At 38.0% G+C, this 21,201-nt stretch overlaps 2 protein-coding genes across 2 annotated transcripts; both read left to right on the top strand.

The window, feature by feature from the left end:
* Positions 1–256: 256 nt before the first annotated feature.
* Positions 257–1,178, top strand: LOC125078790 (olfactory receptor 8D2-like). The gene is given in 2 exon segments (XM_047691965.1): positions 257–969; positions 971–1,178. Coding segments are annotated over 2 exon segments (918 nt in total). The 5' UTR covers positions 257–259.
* An 8,073-nt stretch (positions 1,179–9,251) lies between these two features.
* Positions 9,252–10,178, top strand: LOC125078789 (olfactory receptor 8D1). Its single transcript, XM_047691964.1, has one exon. The coding sequence runs from the start codon at positions 9,252–9,254 to the stop codon at positions 10,176–10,178; it is 927 nt and encodes a 308-aa protein (XP_047547920.1).
* Positions 10,179–21,201: the final 11,023 nt, after the last annotated feature.

The following is a 21,201-nucleotide window of genomic DNA, read 5'->3' as shown; positions in this document are numbered from 1 at the left end:
AGATAGGGGCTTAAGCCTAGGAGCAAAATGAAAGGCTTCTGACTTAGAGAGGAGCATTTGAGAGTGTTAGGTGGAAACAAGGTTCTGGGTTACACTTGGGGTCTTTGTCCTCAACCTTTTAAATCCCTGGAAAGGATCAAGTCATGAGACTGGTGAGGAACGGAACCAATCAAAACATAGCATGTCATTCTGGTTTGGGAATCAGAAAAAAACTAATGCACCTATTTTCTCTTATTTCTTTCTACAGATTATATCTTGTATGGCTACTTCCAGTCATTCCTCCATGACTGAGTTTATCCTTGAAGGGTTAACAAAACGTCCAGAGCTTTAATTGCCTCTATTCCTACTGTTCCTTGGAGTGTATGTGGTCACAGTGTTGGGGAACCTGGGCATGATTTTCTTAATTGCCATCAGTTCTCAACTTTATTCTCCAATATATTATTTTCTCAGTCATTTGTCATTCATTGATCTCTGCTACTCCTCTGTCATTACCCCAAAAATGCTGGTGAACTTCGTATCAGAGAAGAATATTATCTCCTTTGTGGCATGCATGACTCAGCTTTATTTCTTCCTTATTTTTATAATTGCAGAAGGCTACCTTCTGACTACCATGGCATATGACCATTATGTAGCCATCTGTAGCCCACTGCTTTACAATATTATCATGTCCCATAAGATCTGCTCCATAATGATGGCTGTGGTATATTCACTGGGGTTGTTTGGGGCTACAGTCCATACTACCTGCATGTCAGCGTTGTCCTTCTGTGGGTCTCATGTAGTCAGTCATTATCTTTGTGATATTCTCCCCTTGTTGACTCTCTTTTGCTCCAGCACCCACATCAATGAGATACTGTTGTTTATTATTGGAGGGGTTAATACCTTAGCACGTACACTGGCTATACTCATCTCTTATGCTTTCATTCTTTTGAGTATTCTCCGTATTCGCTCTGCTGAGGGACGGTCCAAAGCCTTGTAACTCCCATCTCATAGCTGTGGGTATCTTTTTTGGGTCTATCACATTCATGTATTTCAAACCCCCTTCTAGCAATACTATGGAACAGGAGAAGGTGTCCTCAGTGTTTTACACCACAGTGATCCCCATGCTGAATCCCATGATCTACAGCCTGAGGAACAAGGATGTGAAGAATGCACTGAGAAAGTTGGTTGAGGGAAGGTAGTCATGCTGACAAAGGGCATTTTCAGAGGGAGCAAGAGAAAAATGAACCAGATGAAATGTTGTCATAGGCTCCATGTAATTTTTTTCCTCTCTTCCAGAGATAAAATTCACCATTATTTATAAAACATGCATTCTATACTTGAGAATGATTGAGACATTTTTAGAGATTACCAAACAATAGAATTTTCTGATAGTCAATCTTTGGAAATTTTATGTTTATTAGAGGAACAAATGTTGGCAGAAGAGGGAGGACCAATCAACATAAATAGAATATCTGAGGATATTAATTATTAATATTATATTAAATTAAATATCAATTTTGAAGGTGCTTAATAACTAGAGAGTGAGTTAGGGGTTGTGTTTGAAGAAGGATAATGTTAATTGATTAAAAATTCCTAGAGGGCAGGAGAAGAGGTGTATTTGTTTATATATTTATTTATTACAGATGAACATAGGGAAAGGGAAAGAAAAATAAAATATGATGAAAACAGAGAGAGACATACCATAAGAAACTTAACTATAGAGAACAAACTGAGGGTTACTGGAGGGGTAGGGAATGGAGAGATAGGGTAACTGGGTGATAGGCATTAAGGAGGACAGTTCATGTAATGACTACTGGTGTTATATGCAACTGATGAGTCACTAAATTCTACCTCTGAAACTAATAGTACACTGTACATTAATTAAATTGAATTTAAATGAAATTATTATAAAAAAGGGTATACCTAATACAAAGAACTTTTTTACCTATATTGACTCTATTGTCATCAAAAATCCTAATTCTCTGCAATTAACCAGTTTCTCCTCTACTCTATTCATTTTTGTAGATGTATTGAATCTTATATTACTCATGTATATTTTAATCTCATTGAATATATCCATCACTCCAGTTTCCAGATGTTTTTGTGAATCATGATTTTGTTATCCATTAAATTAACAACTTCACGGTATCTGCAAGTCTGATTCAAACTTCTTTGAGTTTGAAACTTCAGGGCACCTGGGTGGGTCAGTCTATTAAGTGTCTGACTTCAACTCAGGTGATGATCCCAGGATGCTAGGATGAGCAACACATTGAGCCCTAAGTTATAGCACTAAGAAATCTGAAAAATAATTTATTTAAGTCCTGTTACTTTATCGATGAGAAATTGAGTCTCAAAGAGTCTCAATGCCCTCCTCAAAGTAACACAGTTATTTTGATCAAAAGAACATTTTACATATCATGTTCATAGCAACATTATTTACAAGAGCCAAAAGGTGGGAACAACCCAAGTTCCATTGATGAATAAAAGGGTAAACAAAATATGGTATGTACATACAATGGAAAATCACTCAGCCTTAAAAAAATTCTGACACTTGCTACAACTTGGGTGAATCTTGAAGATATTATGCTAAGTGAAATAAGCCAAACACAAGAAGAGAAATGTTGTATGATTTCACTCATATGCAAGTACTTACAGTAATCAAACCCATAGAGTCAGAAAGTAGAAAAGTGGTTACTAGGGGCTGGGGAGTGGGAGGATGTGGAATTATTGTTTAATAAGCACAGAGTTTCAGAGGAGGGAGCAGAAGAAGTTCTAGAGATGGATAGGGATGATGATCACATAACAATGTGAATGTACTTAATGCCACAGAACTGTACACTTAAATGGTAAATTTTGTGTCTCATATGTGTGTGTGTGTGTGTGTGTTATATCTATGTACATAGATATATAACAGTAAAAAATAAAGGATTGTCTTTAAATTGAATCAATTTAGCCTTAGGGAAACATTTCTTTTTCATTATTTTTCTCCCCCCACCTTTTTTTGACTGATGAAATAGTAGTGAAGAGCCAGCAACTGATAACAGACTTTTGCAAATCATTGACCCAATGTCTCTGTGTTTCAGAAACCCCTTGGGAATGTGAAAATATAAAATAAGAATCTTGGGGAATTTGCTACTCTTGGGAAATATAGCAATGGGGGAGGGGTGTAAGAGGATGATATCATTTTTGCTAAGGATTATTATATACTGAACACACCAGTAATCTCTAGGCTCAGTAGGTCTTGGGGGACCTGTGTGTGCAGGGGAGTTAAGTATCCCTAATGATATCCCTTATTTGCTTGATAAACCTCAAGTAAGATTTGCATGTCACTTTACCCTCTGGCTTTTAAGATTGGAGACGCTAAGTATGATCTACTTCAAGATCTGGAGTGTTAGTTCTATCAGCTGAATTTTGACTTTTATTTTAAGCCAACTAAATAATTCAAATATTGACATACAAATGTGCACATTAGGCAACAGAAGAGGCTTTGCTATTACTTGGCTATAGGAAGAATCTGTGCTATAAGCAAAGTAAACAATTCCTAAGAACGTCAATTTCTGTTCAGTACTGGGTAAGTGTCATTAATTGTCATTTCATTTATTGCAATTCTACTCCATCTAATAGAAGGGTGGTTGGTGATTAGCAGCAACACTAACCATGTGCAGTGTTTTGGCTTTACCAGGAGCACTTGCCACACTATTCTTTTTACTTGGTTATGTCCTCCCTTCTCCTTTTCTGTCCATGTTGCCTTGTCATTTCTTCATGAATTGGGTCATAACCTCCTGCAGAAATTCTATCCAGTCTAAGTTCACCCAACTCTTGTGCAGAGAATGTCACTGGTCTTTCCATATGACTCTGAAACTTTTGCTTCCCTGAAGTGCTTCCTGTTTATGTATTTATTCATTTTCCTTAACTTCTTATGCACCAGCCTATATAATAAGTCTCTTAGAGTTATGGATACTAGGGCAGATACAATTGCAGGTGGAGTATTAATTTTGGACAGAATATTAAACATAAATCCCTATCTCCCCTCTATCTTGAAGGAGTATTCTCAGACCAGTAGGAGTTAGAGTAAGAGCCTGTTTGGCCTGCTCAGTTAATGCTCTGTTTCCTCCTGGCTTCAGAAGCACTTGTCAAAGGGCTTTACACCCTTTGAGATAAAGAGCCTTCTATGCCCCAACTCCCCCAAAGAATGGCTCAACACTTCCAACCTCTCTCAAAATTTCCAAATCTAGAGACACAAATGTTTTAAAACCTGACCACCCCAAATGCTTAAAAAGTTTTCATCATTTGTACCAAGGTGAAAGATCTAGAATGAAGAAGAAACACACAGTTTTTCTTCATACCAAGGCAGTGTATTTTTGTCTCTTCATATTGTATAATGAATATAATGAATATATTTCTTTTTTAAAATTACATTTCAATGGGTGTTCTTATTTTTTTAAATATTTATTTATTTATTTGAGAGAGAGTGTGTGCATGAAGGGGAGGAGTAGTGGGAGAGGGAGAGAGAGCATCTGAATCAGACTCCACACTGAGCATGGAGCCCAACATGGGGCTCAGTCTCACAACCCTGAGATTATGACCTAAGCCAAAACCAAGAGTTGGTTGCCCAATCAACTGCACCACGCAAGTACCCCTAGTGTTTTTAGACAATGAAGCTTTCAATTCATTATTTTAGTTATCACAAGATTTCTTTGAAGGGTTATTATCATTCCCACTTCTCAGATTGTAACTCTGAAATTTATGTTAAATTTATGTTAAATGACTTGCAAAGTCACTTATGTTGCAAAGCTGTTGCAGTGAGGTCAGCCCTTGAAATAAGCCTCCTTTGATATGAAAGCTTTTTCATTGGCTTACTGAGCAGGCTCTAAGTTCTCTCCCCTTAAGCTCTTTTAACATTTTTGTTATCAAGTAAATATAAGAAGTACTGAGTTCACAAAGCTGAACAGATTTCTTTCTAGCTGCACTATTCCCAGCCTTTCATGAACAAATGTTTACAGCATACTTTCAAGAGAGTCATATGGACATACCTGGAAATGGAAGCACAGCTATTGGGTTTTTTGTTTTTGCTGTACTTGTTCTTTTCCTTCACAGATCATTGTGAGCTTTGTCTGAAATGCTACCCTAGGCTACACACAGTATACACAGTACACAGTACACACAGTACCTCACTGTGCCCCTTTAAGGGTGCTATGGAAAATGTTCTTTAATTTTGAGTACTTTCTTTTTTTCTTTTTCTTTTTTTTTCTTTTTTTAGATTATATTTATTTATTTGACAGGGAGAGAGATCACAAGTAGGCAGAGAGGCAGGCAGAGAGAGAGGGGGAAGCAGGCTCCCTGCAGAGAGCACAGAGCCTGATGCAGGGCTCAATCACAGGACCCTGAGACTGTGACCCAAGCTGAAGGCAGAGTCTTAATCACTGAGCCACCCAGGAACCCCTTGAGTACTTTCAATATTCCATAGGGTAAAGGTTCCTCAAGTGCCAAAAAAAATTTTTTTTTCTTTCCATATTTCCTCCAAGCCACAGTTAGTGTTAGGTAAAACTTTGAGATCAAGAAGCTTGCACTGGATCTCTATTAGGCCTGTTTTAAACCACTTCAGGGTGTGTGGAATCCCCATGTTGTTCACAACACACAAACTCTATGCCCCTCTTCTTGCCCATCATCAAGATTTATCCTTTCCTTGAAACATTCTGAAATCTGAACCATCTGTAACATCTCATAAAGTCCAAATCTTCTTCCAGTCTGTCTCTTAGGGCTTTGTAATGAATTAGAAGACAAGAGATGTTAATAATAGATTTAATCCATCCTTTAAGGAAAAGCAGAAGAGCTTGGTGGAAAAGAACATGGACCCTGGCACAAGACATCCTAGATTTAAATTCTGACTTGACTTCTAAAATCTCTGTGCCACAGTTTCTTCATCTGTAAAATAGGGATAAAAATAGAATTGACTATGTCAAGGGCTTTTGAGGACTTAAGTAAGATAATAGATGTAAGGCACTTAGAAACAACAGGCAATCGACAAAGAAGAGAGGAAGAATCATTATCATCCCTGGTCTTCTTTTCTATAGGTAAACAATCTCGTCTAAGTATTATAAATGCCTCAACAGAATTCAAACATGTATCCTCAGTAGGTGTCAGTAGAAAGTCTATTTCATTCCCCTTGAAGAAGTGGACAGCAGAGCATTTCAGGAGAGTCATTTTCTGTCTTGCCTTCTAAGCGAGTTGCGGTCTGTTTTGCTGCTCAGTAATGACTAGTGAATATCAGCCTGGGCCCATTTTGAGAGTTCCTCTTTGAAATTTCCCACCAATAATCCTTTGATCCCAACCCTGGGCCCTTTCCCTACTTTTGTTATTGAAACATTCACATTCTTTGACTCCTAGATGACTATGGCTTATTCTCATGTAACCCAAGACTACTCTTTTATTGACCTCCCAAAAAGAATTTGTGACCCTCATGTTGGGGAGGGAAGTCAATAGAGTAATATTTTTAACAGATTATTTTGGGAAGAACAATTGCATTTAGTCAAGTGCCTACTATGTTCCAGGGACAATATTAGCATAGTAATATTTCTTACTTAAGTTCATGGATTTTTCATGCTCCTCAAAAAATGATTTAGCATTGTGATATTATTGATGGTTTCACCAGAGGACTAAAAGATACTTTCTCAACAGCATGGAGGTTCCTCAAAAAGTTGAAAATAGAACTACCTTTTGACCCAGCAATTGTACTACTGGGTATTTACCCTAAAGATACAAATGTAGTGATCTGAAGGGGCACGTGCACTCAAATGTTTATAGCAGCAATATCCACAATAGCCAAACTATGGAAAGAACCTAAATGTCCATCAACAGATGAATGGATAAAGAAGAGGCGGTATATATATACCATGGAATACTATGCAGCCATCAAAAGAAATGAAATCCTGCCATTTGTGACGACATGGATGGAACTAGAGTGTATTATGCTTAGCGAAATAAGTCAATCGGAGAAAGACAACTATCATATGATCTCCCTGATATGAGGAAGTGGAGATGCAGCATGGGGGGGGTTGGGGGGTAGGAAAAGAATAAATGAAACAAGATGGGATCGGGAGGGAGATAAACCATAAGTGAAACTAAGGGTTGCTGGGGGGAGGAGGGTCGGGAGAGGGGGGTGGGGTTATGGACATTGGGGAGGGTATGTGCTATAGTGAGTGCTGTGAAGTGTGTAAACCTGGTGATTCACAGACCTGTACCCCTGGGGATAAAAATAAATTATATGTTTATTAAAAAAAAAAGATACTTTCTGATTTTGTGCATGTAACCAGGCTCTGACCATACTATACCTCATGTAAATCTCTTCCACATCTGCAGATTCTCAAGCTACCCTTAGAACTTCATTTTCTCTTAAGGTTCTCTAAATTTCACTTCTCTAAATTTCATTTTTTTTAAAGATTTTTTTTATTCATTTGACAGAGAGAGATCACAAGTAGGCAGAGAGGCAGGCAGAGAGAGAGGAAGAAGCAGGCTTCTGAGCAGAAAGCCTGATGCGGGGCTCGATCCCAGGACCCTGAGATCATGACCTGAGCTGAAGGCAGCGGCTTAACCCGCTGAGCCACCCAGGCGCCCCTCTAAATTTCATTTTTATTCAAGACTGAGAATCTAGAATCTATAAAATAAAAACACTAAATATATGTGGCTATTTAAAGATTTTAAAATGTATACAGCAATGATACCACAAATAAAATCAATTCATAAGAATGTATTTTTTAAAGTACCAGAATTCAGAGGACAGACAGATTAATTTAAGAAGAAAATAATAACACAATAAGCAATTTACAGAACAAGTTCAAAAGGCCAGTATCCTATAAAAATGTGCTTACATCCATTAGAAGATAAAAAAGGACAAATGCAATAATGACTCATCATGTAACTTTCAACACATTGGCAAAAACAGGTAATACATATTGCTAGTGGGGATGCAGGATAAAGGGTACTCATGTATTGCTACTGAAAATGTGTATTATTATAGTTTCCTGGAAATCAATGTTGTACCATTTATATAAAGTAAAGATTTATAAACTCTTTGATCCATAAAGATCTCTCCTGGGAAATTATGTATGGAAATAAAACACTGGCGTGTATATGGGTATGTACATTTCTAAATGACAATGTATTTGATAATAGCAGTTTTTTTTTATTTTTAAATTTTTTTATTTTTTTATTTTTATTATTTTTTTAAGATTTTATTTATTTATTTGAAACAGAGAGAGAGAGAGATCACAAATATGCAGAGAGGCAGGCATAGAGAGAGGGGGGAAAGCAGGCTCCCCACTGAGCAGAGAGCCTGATGCGGGCCTTGATCCCAGGACCCTGAGATCATGACCTCAGCCAAAGGCAGAGGCTTTAATCCACTGAGCCACCCAGGCGCCCTTAAATTTTTTTATTAACATATAATGTATTATTAGCCCCAGGGGTACAGGTCTGTGAATCGCCAGGTTTACACACTTCACAGCACTCACCATAGCACATACCCTCCCCAGTGTCCATAACCCCAGCACTCTCTCCCTATCCCTCTTCCCCCGGCAACCCTCAGTTTGTTTTGTGAGATTAAGAGTTTCTTATGGTTTGTCTACCTCCCGATCCCATCTTGTTTCATTTATTCTTTTCCTACCCTCCAAACCCCCCACGTTGCATCTCCACTTCCTAATGTCAAGGAGAACATATGATAGTTGTCTTTCTCTGATTGACTTATTTCAGTAGCAGTTTTTTTTTAATCCAGAAAAAAGTTAACAGTTGTCAAAAAGATGATGTAATATTTAGTGATATATCTGCATCACTGAATATTGTATCACTGTTCATGTTCATCAGTTGTCTTGGAGGAATACTCTAAAAGTTTTTTTAAGTAAGAAGGGAAGATGCAAAAATAAATTGTGTGTAATATTATCCTATATTCTGGACAAATGACAAAATGTGTGTGTGTGTGTGTGTGTGTGTGTGTGTGTGTGTGTGTAATATTATATAACCACATAGAAAGTTAACTGGGGAGAAGTTAATTAAAATCTCTATGAATGGAAGGGGGAAACAAAGGAAAAAAGAAAGTGTATACTAATATAAAAATAGCACATGGTTCTTTAGGGAGACAGTACCAGGAATAATAAGAGCTATGATTCAGTCTTTGTCACTGTTGACTTTCCTCTTGCAAGTCTGGTTTTGTTTAGACAGAGAATAAAGATCCATTTTAATATATACTTCTTTTCCATTTCCACAGAGATCTCTCAAGAAAAATGTTTGCAGGAAATCATTCCACAGCAACCAGTTTTGTGTTAGTGGGTTTAACACAGAAGCCAGAGCTCCAGCTGCCTCTCTTGGTCCTGTTCCTGGGAATCTATATAGTGACAGTGGTGGGGAACCTGGGCTTGATTCTTCTGATTGCAGTAATCCCTTTGCTTCACACCCCCATGTACTACTTCCTAAGCAGCTTGTCCTTCATTGATCTCTGCTACTCCTCTGTCATTACCCCCAAAATGCTGGTGAACTTCTTAGGGAAGAAGAATATGATCCTTTATTCTGAATGCATGGCACAGCTCTTTTTCTTTGTGGTTTTTGTAGTGGCTGAGGGTTACCTCCTGACCGTGATGGCATATGATCGCTATGTGGCTATCTGTAGCCCACTGTTTTACAGTGTGACCATGTCCTCTTGGGTCTGCTCACTACTTGTGCTGGTTGCCTTCATCCTGGGCTTTCTCTCTGCCTCGGCCCATACAAGCGCCATGATGAAACTGTCTTTCTGCAGATCCCACATCATCAGCCATTACTTCTGTGATGTGCTTCCTCTCCTCCATCTCTCCTGCTCCAATACACACATCAATGAACTTCTGCTTTTTATCATTGCGGGATTTAACACTTTGGTGCCCACCCTAGCTGTTTTCATTTCCTACGCCTTTATCTTCTACAGCATCCTTCGCATCCGATCCTCCAAGGGCCGGTCCAAAGCATTTGGTACTTGCAGCTCTCATCTCATGGCTGTGGGGATCTTCTTTGGGTCTATCACCTTCATGTATTTCAAGCCCCCATCTAGTAACTCCCTGGAACAGGAGAAGGTGTCCTCAGTGTTTTACACCACAGTGATCCCCATGCTGAATCCTTTAATATACAGTCTGAGAAACAAGGATGTAAAGAAAGCATTGAGGAAGGTTTTGGTGAGGAAATGAGCCTCACTTTTGGAGGTGGGAGAAATGAAGGTTCAACAAACCTTCATTTTTCCTTGTTATTCTGTTGTAATATGCATACTACCTGGACTTTTAAAATACTTCCCTATCACATGGCAGGGATGTCCATTATCACCACTGCTATTCAACATAGTACTAGAAGTCCTAGCCTCAGCAATCAGACAACAAAAGGAAATTAAAGGCATCCAAATCAGCTAAGAAAAAGTCAAACCATCACTCTTTGCAGATGATATGGTACTATATGTGGAAAACCAAAAAGACTCCACTCCAAATCTGCTAGAACTTGTACAGGAATTCAGTAAAGTGTCAGGATATAAAATCAATGCACAGAAATCAGTTGCATTTCTTTACACCAACAACAAGACAGAAGAAAGAGAAATTAAGGAGTCAATCCCATTTACAATTGCACTCAAAACCATAAGATACCTAGGAATAAACCTAACCAAAGAGGCAAAGAATCCATGCTCAGAAAACTATAAAGTACTCATGGAAGAAATTGAGGAAGACACAAAGAAATAGAAAAATGTTCCATGCTCATGGATTGGAAGAACAAATATTGTGAAAATGTCTATGCTACCTAAAGCAATCTACATATTTAATGCAATCCCTATCAAAATTCCATCCATTTTTTTTCAAAGAAATGGAACAAATAATCCTAAAATTTGTATGGAACCAGAAAAGACCTCAAATAGCCAGAGGAATATTGAAAAAGAAAGCCAAAGTTGGTGGCATCACAATTCCAGACTTCAAGCTCTATTAGAAAGCTGTCATCATCAAGACAATATGGTACTGGCACAAAAACAGACACATAGATCAATGGAATAGAATAGAGAACCCAGAAATAGACCCTTAACTCTATGGTCAACTAGTCTTCGACAAAGCAGGAAAGAATGTCCAATGGAATAAAGACAGTCTCTTCAACAAATGGTGTTGGGAAAATTGGACAGCCACATGCAGAAAATTGAAACTGGACCATTTCTTTACACCACACACGAAAATAGACTCCCAATGGATGAAGGACCTCAATGTGAGAAAGGAATCCATCAAAATCCTTGAGAACACAGGCAGCAACCTCTTCGACCTCAGTCGCAGCAACTTCTTCTAGGAACATCGCCAAGGCAAGGAAAGCAAAGGCAAAAATGAACTATTGGGATTTCATCAAGATCAAAAGCTTTTGCACAGCAAAGGAAACAGTTAACAAAAGCAAAAGACAACTGACAGAATGGGAGAAGATATTTGCAAACGACATATCAGATAAAGGGCTAGTATCCAAAATCTATAAAGAGCTTAGCAAACTCAACACCCAAAGAACAAATAATCCAATTAAGAAATGGGCAGAGGACATGAACAGACATTTCTGCAAAGACATCCAAATGGCCAACAGACACATGAAAAAGTGCTCCACATCACTCAGCATCAGGGAAATACAAATCAAAACCACAATGAGATACCACCTCACACCAGTCAGAATGGCTAAAATCAACAAGTCAGGAAATGACAGATGCTGGCGAGGATGCGGAGAAAGGGAAACCCTTCCTACACTGTTGGTGGGATTGCAAGCTGGTGCAACCACTCTGGAAAACAGCGTGGAGGTTCCTCAAAAAGTTGAAAATAGAGCTACCTTATGACCCAGCAATTGCACTACCGGGTATTTACCCTAAAGATACAAATGTAGTGATCTGAAGGGACACATGCACTCAAATGTTTATAGCAGCAATATCCACAATAGCCAAACTATGGAAAGAACCTAAATGTCCATCAACAGATGAATGGATAAAGAAGAGGCAGTATATATATGCCATGGAATACTATGCAGCCATCAAAAGAAATGAAATCTTGCCATTTGTGACGACATGGATGGAACTAGAGTGTTTTATGCTTAGCGAAATAAGTCAATCGGAGAAAGACAACTATCATATGATCTCCCTGATATGAGGAAGTCGAGAAGCAGCATGGGGGGGTTGGGTGGTAGGAAAAGAATAAATGAAACAAGATGGGATCGGGAGGGAGACAAACCATAAGAGACTCTTAATCTCACAAAACAAACTGAGGGTTGCCAGGGGGCTGGGGGTAGGAAAAGGGGGTGTGGGGTTATGGACATTGGGGAGGGTATGTGCTATGGTGAGTGCTGTGAAGTGTGTAAACCTGGCGATTCACAGACCTGTACCCCTGGGGCTAATAATACACTACCTGTTAATAAAAAATAAAAAAAAAATAACAACAACAACAAAAATACTTCCCTATCTAGGGGCCCCTGGGTGGCTTAGTCATTGAGTGTCTGCCTTTGGCTCAGGTCATGATTCCAGAGTCCTGGGATCAAGCCCCACATCTGGTTCTCTGCTTAGAAGGAAGCCTTCTTCTTCCTCTCCCGCTCCCCCTGTTTGTGTTCCTTCTCTCGCTGTATCTCTCTCTGTCAAATAAATAAATAAAATCTTTTTTAAAAATAAAAAAATAAATAAAATACTTCCCCATCTATAATTGATTCCATTTCCTCAATGAAATAAAAAGGTGTTTAGTATAGCAGGTTTTAGTGTTCTTATTTTTGGGCAGGAAAACTAAGGTTTAGATAGTTTTATTTATTTATTTTTTACTTACTGTGGTAGAAGAGGAATGAGAATATTTTCTCCAGTGTTATTTTTTTTCCTTATATTCTGTGTTTGCTTTATTGAATACCTGCTGTGTCAGAGGTGCTGAGTTTTCTTCTGATAAGAATGCTAAGAGATATGTAACTCTGTCCCTCAGCTCCATTAATTCTTGAGGGAATGAGACAAATACACAAGAGGGGAAAAGAAAAAGAAACAAGGTTGTAAAAAGTTACAGAACAAGAAGGGCAATTCTAGTCAGTAGGTCTTACTGAAAATATTTTCCTTTTTTTTTTTATTCAGCATATTCAGAATCTCTTCATTTCTGTTTTATTTCTTTGTTGACTGTCCCTCTCTCCCACCTCTCCCTCCCTTCCTCTCTCTCCCATTTCTGTCTCTGTCTTTCTCTCTCTGTTTTGTGACATGATGGTTCCCTACTAAGGGACCTCTGAGCAGGCATTTTCAGGACTGTGTGGGGTTTCCACTACCTGTTGCAATAAAGTTTGTGAAATGCTTCACAGGGAGGGTATAACACCCACATTTGTTTTAGTTGGAGATTGTTCTCAGTGGATTTGAACCAAACTCTGGTTGATGTTTCCAAGCTTGTGGTCTTACTGCATAAGTAAGTACCACACACTCTAGACAATGTCTTTTCTGGGTTTTTCACACATCCTGGGTCTCATGTAATATTTCTTCTATGTTTGTTTGTTGTTTTGGAGGGAGGTTATAATGAAATAAGCCTCTGATGTTTTGCAGCCCTCAGCTGTTCTCCTCTACCTCCAAGGAATGTCCCATGGAATTTCTAAAATTTGAACTTCCATCTCATGTTGCTTCCCTTTGCTCATTGTTACATGTTAAACCAGCAGTTGAAATGAGCTGCCTTTATGCCTTTACTTTTTTCTTTTTTTTTTTTTTTTTTTTTGCCTTTGCCAGTATGGTTTTTATAACATTATTCTCAGATTTTATCTTGGGAAATTATTCTACTGGAGAAATATGAAATCAGTAGGTCTGGATCTGCCAAAATCCCACTATTCTAACAAAGCTTATTTATCTTTATTTGTGTTCCTCCTTTTGATAATCCCAAGAATACATCTTCCTACTGGTTTGTTTAATAAGGTCCTGGACTTTATCATGGTCTTGGCCACCTGTCCCTTAATACGTCTTCTCTTCCCTGTGCCTTTCTCCGTATATTTCCTTCATACATTTTTTCAGGATCCAGGTAATGTCTGTATCTACTCAGTCCCATTCCTTAAGATCTTTTTGTCTTGAAAGCAAACATGTGCCATTTACTGCTTTTTAGTGGTTTTAATATTGCAGTGAATAATTTCCTGGATTCAGGCTCCTGGCCTTTAAATTATCTACCACATAGATTTAGAATCCCCTTCCTCCCCCTTCCCTTCCTCTCTCTCTCTCTCCCTCTTTCTTATTCTAGTTTAATTAACTTATTTTACTTTTTTGTGTGTGTGGTGTTCCTGTCATGTAGGAGCAACCTTTACAAATCACTTGATTTCCTCAGCAGACTTGATTCCTAGAAATAGAGTGTTTCATCCAGATCTTTAAGCTACCTTCTTAGTCTTTAGGTCTGGGATAATTGGATAATTTCACTGAGCTGGCTTTTTTTTCCCCCTCAATACATTGCAATATTCTTTGTATTGTAAGCCCCCACCCCATTTGTATTGGTTCATTAAGGGAATCTACCACCCATTTAAAGAGAAGCTCCTGATTAGAAGACAGGAAGCTAAAGCTCTGGTCAGAGCTTATGTATTTAAGAAACTTAGGGACAAGTTGAGCCCACTCAGTAAATGTTTACCCTTGACCCGTGTATAAACCATGAGAATTGAAGGTTAGCCTCTCCACAGTGCCATGTCTGGGTGACAAAAGCAAGTTAAGGCAGCATAAAAGAATGATACAATTTAAAGCAGTCTAACCACCCTGTCAGACCAATCTTGAAACTGAATATGTCTTGAAGACATGGCTGAAAAATAGAGTGGATACAACAGATAATTGTCTAACAAGAGTTTATGTGAAAAGGTTCTCTTTTCCCTGTAACGAAATCATTGCCTGCTTGGGAGAAGCTTCCTCTGGATGTCCAAGTTTAAGCTGCAGCATATTTGCTTGTGCAATTGCTGAGATTGGCTCAGTTGCCCAACCTATATTTGCCAAGGGCCATAGGACACAAGGCTTTGTGAAGGCTTGCTTAGCTCGCAGTCGTTGTCCTTTTTTTATTTATTTAAATTTAATTAATTAATATATAGTGCATTTTTTAACTTTATTTTATCTTTTCAGTGTTCCAAGATTCATTGTTTATGCATCACACCCAGTGCTCCATGCAATACATGCCCTCCTTAATACCCACCACCAGGCTCACCCATCCCCCCACCTCCCTTCCAAATCCCTGTTTGTCTCTCAGAGTCCACAGTCTCTCATGGTTCATCTCCCCCCTCCAATTTCCCCCTATTCACTTTTCCTTACCTTCTCCTAATGTCCTCCGTGTTATTCCTTATGTTCCACAAGTAAGTGAAACCATATGGTAATTGACTCTCTCTGCTTGATTTATTTCACTCAGCATAATCTCCTCCAGTCCCATCCATGTTGATACACAAGTCGGGTATTCATTCTTTCTAATGGAGGCATAATATTCCATTACATATATGGACAACATCTCCTTTATCCATTCATCTGTTGAAGGACAACTTGGTTCTTTCCACAGTTTGGCAACTGTGGCCATTACTGCTATGAACACTGAGGTACAGATGGCCCTTCTTTTCACTACATATAGTGTATTATTAGTTTCAGAGGTAAAGTTCAGTGATTCATCAGTCTTCTACAATATCCAGTGCTCTTTACATAGCTCACAGTTTTCAAAGGACTTTTCCTCTGCTGAGGCATTTGCCTTTGCTTAAGGCTCAGCAATAACAGTGTGGCCCCTAGAGAAGTGAATGGACACCTGCATAAAATTATTCATTCACCTTTGAACAAATCTACCGTATACTACACCTATGAAGGTTTGAACTCCACTTCATAGAAGCTTTAGACTCATAGAATTTGCCAAGATTTATTATTAGTTAAAAGTTATGCATAAACTATAAACTATATAAATATTGTAAAGTAAGTGTGACTTCATGTCATTGAATCAAAATCCCCATCTGTCAAAACCCCCAAACTCCTAGGTGCAATTTTGCTCCTCAATCTACTTCTCCTGGTAATGTCTTCATGACCATGATCCAGTATACAAGATACAGTAGTTTGAGAAAGTAAAATACAGAGTACTTGTTCCTCATTAATAGAAAAGGTGAATAATAAGCAATCTGTCAAGTGAAGACCGAAATATCTTTATTACATCTTTATTATTGGGAAAGGTATATTTGGGGGCCAAACCTTTTTTAAGACTAAGCTTTAGAATTAGGCAAACTTACTACTCTAATCACAGAAAGTGCAGGATTTTTGCAGGTCTCTACCTAGAGGTCAGATTGCATGGGAAAGAGTAACCAAGAATAGATTCCTTCTGAATGTATACGAACTTTCAAAAAGAAAGGAATAATTTGTCCTTTGAAACTAATCCCTTAGAAAAGTCATCCCGGGGCGCCTGGGTGGCTCAGTGGGTTAAGCCGCTGCCTTCGGCTCAGGTCATGATCCCAGGTCCTGGGTTCGAGCCCCACATCGGGCTTTCTGCTCAGCGGGGAGCCTGCTTCCTCCTCTCTCTCTGCCTGCCTCTCTGCTTACTTGTGATTTCTCTCTGTCAAATAAATAAATAAAAATCTTTAAAAAAAAAAAAGAAAGAAAAGAAAAGTCATCCCACTCTCAAGGAGAAGTGATTTAGGGTGTGAAGTGGGTCTGGAGTGTTAGAGTAATAGATATGCCTCCACCTGGATGAGAACATCAAGGATGAGGAAGGGGTGTCTCACCCTCCTTTCATGGACTCCTAGAATTTAGAAAAAAAACACATTCCAATCAATTCAGGGGGGGAAAAGGTAAGTCTATGTTGAATAAAAATAGAATCAAGAAAGAAGATTCAAGATGCCCTTCAACGGACGAATGGATAAGGAAGATGTGGTCCATATACACTATGGAGTATTATGCCTCCATCAGGAAAGGACGAATACCCAACTTTTGTAGCAACATGGACGGGACTGGAAGAGATTATGCTGAGTGAAATAAGTCAAGCAGAGAGAGTCAATTATCATATGGTTTCACTTATTTGTGGAGCATAACAAATAACATGGAGGACATGGGGAGATGGAGAGGAGAATGGAGCTGAGGGAAATTGGAAGGGGAGGTGAACCATGAGAGACTATGGACTCTGAAAAACAATCTGAGGGTTTTGAAGGGGCGGGGGGTGGGAGGTTGGGGGAACCAGGTGGTGGGTATTAGAGAGGGCACGGATTGCATGGAGCACTGGGTGTGGTGCAAAAACAATGAACACTGTTATGCTGAAAAAAAAAAATTAAAAAAAAACAAAAAAAAGAAAGAAGATTCAAAATTAAGTTATGACAGAAATTCTAAGTAAGTCTTATGAAAAAAGCAGAAGACCCTCTTTATGCTTAAAAACATTTATTTATAAACTTATTCAGTTGATTCTTACTCCAGAAGAAAAAGTCAGAACCAGTAGAAAAGAACAAAAGGATTTTAGCTGACCAAAATAAAAGTATGTAAAATCTCCTTATAAATTCATATTAAAAAGACTAATACTCCATAAAAAAGGAGTCAAAAATTATCCAGTGAACAAATACAAAAAATATGTGAATGAAAAATTAGCACATTGAACTTGTTCAACTCTATTAGTAATAAAAATTCAAATAAAACAACTGTAATCTGCATGCTTAAATATCTATATTAATTTCTATAAGACAGTTTGATAGTATGTGTTAAATATATTGAATTATAAATTCTTTGTGGGCTTTTACCAAGTTATGGAATTTTTAGGCATGTATGCTTAAAAACTAAAAGTCATATTGGCAAAGATAGAGCTGCTGTGCTATTGATAATTACAAAAATAAGTAGAATTAAATGACCCTCAGAGATATAAGCTGAAATAAATTATTGTTTAAATATTCAATAGAAAACAAAAGCAGTCATACAACAATACTTAGTAACACAGATCATATCCAAAGTATATTGAAATTTAAAAAGTCATTAAGTGTCTGCCTTCGGCTCAGGTCATGATCCCAGGGTCCTGGGATTGAGACCCCAGGGTGCTGGGATCAAGCCCCACATCTGGCTCCTTGCTCAGAAGGAATACTACTTCTCTGTCTCCCATTACCCCTGCTTTTTGTTCCCTCTCTTGCTGTCTCTCTCTCTCTGTCAAATAAATAAATAAAATCTTGAAAGAAAGGAAGAAATGAAGAGAGGAAGAGAGAAAAAAAAGAAAGCAAGAAAAGAAAACAGTGCCAACTGCTTCCCAAGGTGGTTGTTAATACCATATTGCCATCAGCAATGTATGCAATTTCCAGCTACTCCAGATCCTTGTCAATACATAGTATTGTGAGTCTTTTCAATTTTAGCCTTTTTGGTGAATATGTCACAGTATCTCATTATATACAGTCCCCTAATATCTAATCACGTTGAAAATGTCACCATATATATTTGGCTATTCTTTTTGTCCAGTATTTTGTCCAGAACTTTGGGGTAGATGAGATAATGATATCTGCTTACATTTGAATCTCTCCATATGCCCTTCTCAAAGCTATATAGACCAAATAGTGAACAGGTAAAACACATAAACCCTACACCTTTAACACAGCTAGGTGGTAGAGAACACAACCAACTTCAAATCATCTGTAAGTAGAAAAAATGGCACCAGATTCCAACAAAGGTATGAGTGCCTAAGAATTAAAAAATCCATCTTAAATACAAAAAATGCTAAAAAAAGTAGACCTGCTAGACCAGAACATTGACTATAAGAAAGAAATCTAAAAGGGGCACACAATACACAAGATGTAATCTTAGAGAAGCAACATTTCCAGGGGAGAAGAGGATTAAATGAAAGAAGAGATAGCTTTTGGAGTCCAGATAGAATGGAGAAAAAAAAGCAAGCAGAGAAAGGGAAAATCCCGAAATAAAATAAATGTAAAAGCAGCAGAAGAAAGACACACAGTATCTTTCTCTTTGCTTCTCCTGCAGAAAGGAGACATGCCTTAAAGAAGCTACATGTCTCTATACCTACAGAAGAGAGCATGGATGAACTGAGATTACAGGAAATTATCTCAAAGAGTAAACCTTGCCCCAAAAATGCACCTATGGTAGGAGAGATAAGAACAGCAGTGATTTGGTGGTGGGATAATTGTAAGTCAACAGAAAAGAAGCCCCAAAACCATATAAAAAGAAGAAATTATTAGAGGGTAGAAAAAAAATTTTTAATCAAAATCCTATTGATTAATTAGCCATAAGTCTATGGCTAATTAATCAAGATAAAAGAGAATATAAAAATATGCAAAGTAAAAAAGGTGGAAGACAAACCATTAAAACAGAAACAAAGTAAACCATGAGAAAAAAATTTTGGTACCTTTTTTTAAAGATTTTATTTATTTGTGAGAGAGAGAGAGCACATGGACACAAGCAGGGCAGCAGCAGGCAGAGGGAGAAGCAGGTCCCCTGATGAGCAAGGAGCCCAGCGCAGAACTCCCAGGACCCCAGGATTATGACACTTAACTGAATGAGCTACCCAGGCATCCCAAAAATTTGATATCATTATAAAAATAAGCTTTGAAACTTAGCTAAATGGCTAGTTTTCTAGAAAAATACAGTTTACCAAATTGTATTACCAGCAATAGTAATACAGATCAATTTCCATTAAAGATTAAAGTTATCAATAAACTACCACAGAGAAAAATATCAGACCCAGACTTTTTCAAAGGGTAATTCTAGACAACCTTCAAAAACAAAATAGTCTAAACGTTTAAAAAAATCTGGAGAATACAAATAAAGAAAATTTTCAAAAAATTTTTATGAAGAAAGTAACACATGATACCTAGAAGTGATAAGAACAAAAAATATTATGAAGAAATAACATTTGAGAATATCAAAGCAAAAATGCTAAATATATATTTCTTTTTTTCTGTGGAATCAGCTTTAACTTTTATTTATTTTGTTCATCATTTTATTAAATTTTTTAATTTTTTTATAAACATATAATGTATTTTTATCCCCAAGGGTACAGGTCTGTGAATCGCCAGGTTTACACACTTCACAGCACTCACCATAGCACATCTAAATATATATTTCTAAACAGAATCCAGCTCCAGAATATGAAGAGAATGTGCCCTGACCAAATAGGATTTATTACAAAAATGAAAGGTTTTTCAATATTAGGATTCTATACTATGATAATAAACAAGTGTAAGAAAAGAGAAAAAACATGAAATTTCAGTAAATCTGAAAAAGCCATTAATGAAGTTCACATTCAGATTAGATTAGAATGGCATGTTTCTTTTAAGAAACAGAAGGGGAAGTTAGTTAAAGAGAAAGAAGCACACTATGACCATGACCTTTACTGCTTCTGACTGCTACCCTGTGGCCCTCCATACCTCTTCCCCATGACTTTTCTCAGCACATTCTTTCCATCCTTATCTCTCAAGCTCTAGCTCGAGGGATGCCCCCATAGATCAGTAAGGACCACGGTGGTGTAGAATACAGGTGCAAACTTCTCCTGAGCCATGTTGCTGCTACTAGAGATTGCTTCAAATGCATAAGTATGATGGAATCACAAAAGTTTCCAACAGCTGTAAATGAGAAATGCAAGTACTAAAATCTTTGGACCTGCCTGCCCCTGAGGGTTTTCAAAGCATGTTGGAGAGGGGCGCCTGGTGGCTCAGTCAGTTGAGAACCCAGCTCCTGATTTTAGCTCAGGTCATCAGCTCAGGGTGGTGGGATCAAGCCCCTCTTGGGGCTCCGTGCTCATTGTGGAGTCTGCTTGCCCCTCTCCCTCTGCTTGTGCTCTCTTTCTCTCCCTCTCAAATAAATAAATAATAAAAATCTAAAAAAAAAATTTTAATCTTCTAAAAAAATTGGAGAGCATGAAGATGTAAGAGATGATGATGGTAGCTGTTGCCAACAGATTGAATTCACCTAGTGGTATCATGAAGAGCTTGTTTAGGTAGGTTCTGGAACAGGAGAGCATCAGGAGAGGAAATATGTTGTAGAAGTAATGCTGGATGATAATACCCCACAAGAGGAAAGCCTGATCATGGAGATCATGTGGGTACAGCTCCTAACGCTGCCACCATATAGACCCCAGTCATCAACACATTGCATATCTTTTGGGACATGATGACATTGCAGTAACTATTCTCTCCTTCAGTTTATCTACTGATTGTTTTAATCCTATCAGATCTGTTTTAATGCTGCACTTGCTCTTCAGTGTAGTGAAAGTTAAAGAGACAATATATAGTGGTGTCCTCTCGCCTTTTCAGCACAACCCATTTCCT

The sequence above is a fragment of the Lutra lutra genome, chromosome 10 (assembly GCF_902655055.1).
Source record: "Lutra lutra chromosome 10, mLutLut1.2, whole genome shotgun sequence".
Taxonomy (NCBI): Eukaryota; Metazoa; Chordata; class Mammalia; order Carnivora; family Mustelidae; genus Lutra; species Lutra lutra.
The sequence above is the reverse complement of the archived record's forward strand: the minus strand, read 5'-3'. Positions and strand labels throughout refer to the sequence as shown.

Bases quoted from the DNA above. Each gene is read 5' to 3' on its own strand.
- LOC125078789 (XM_047691964.1), top strand. From the start codon at position 9,252: ATGTTTGCAGGAAATCATTCCACAGCAACCAGTTTTGTGTTAGTGGGT.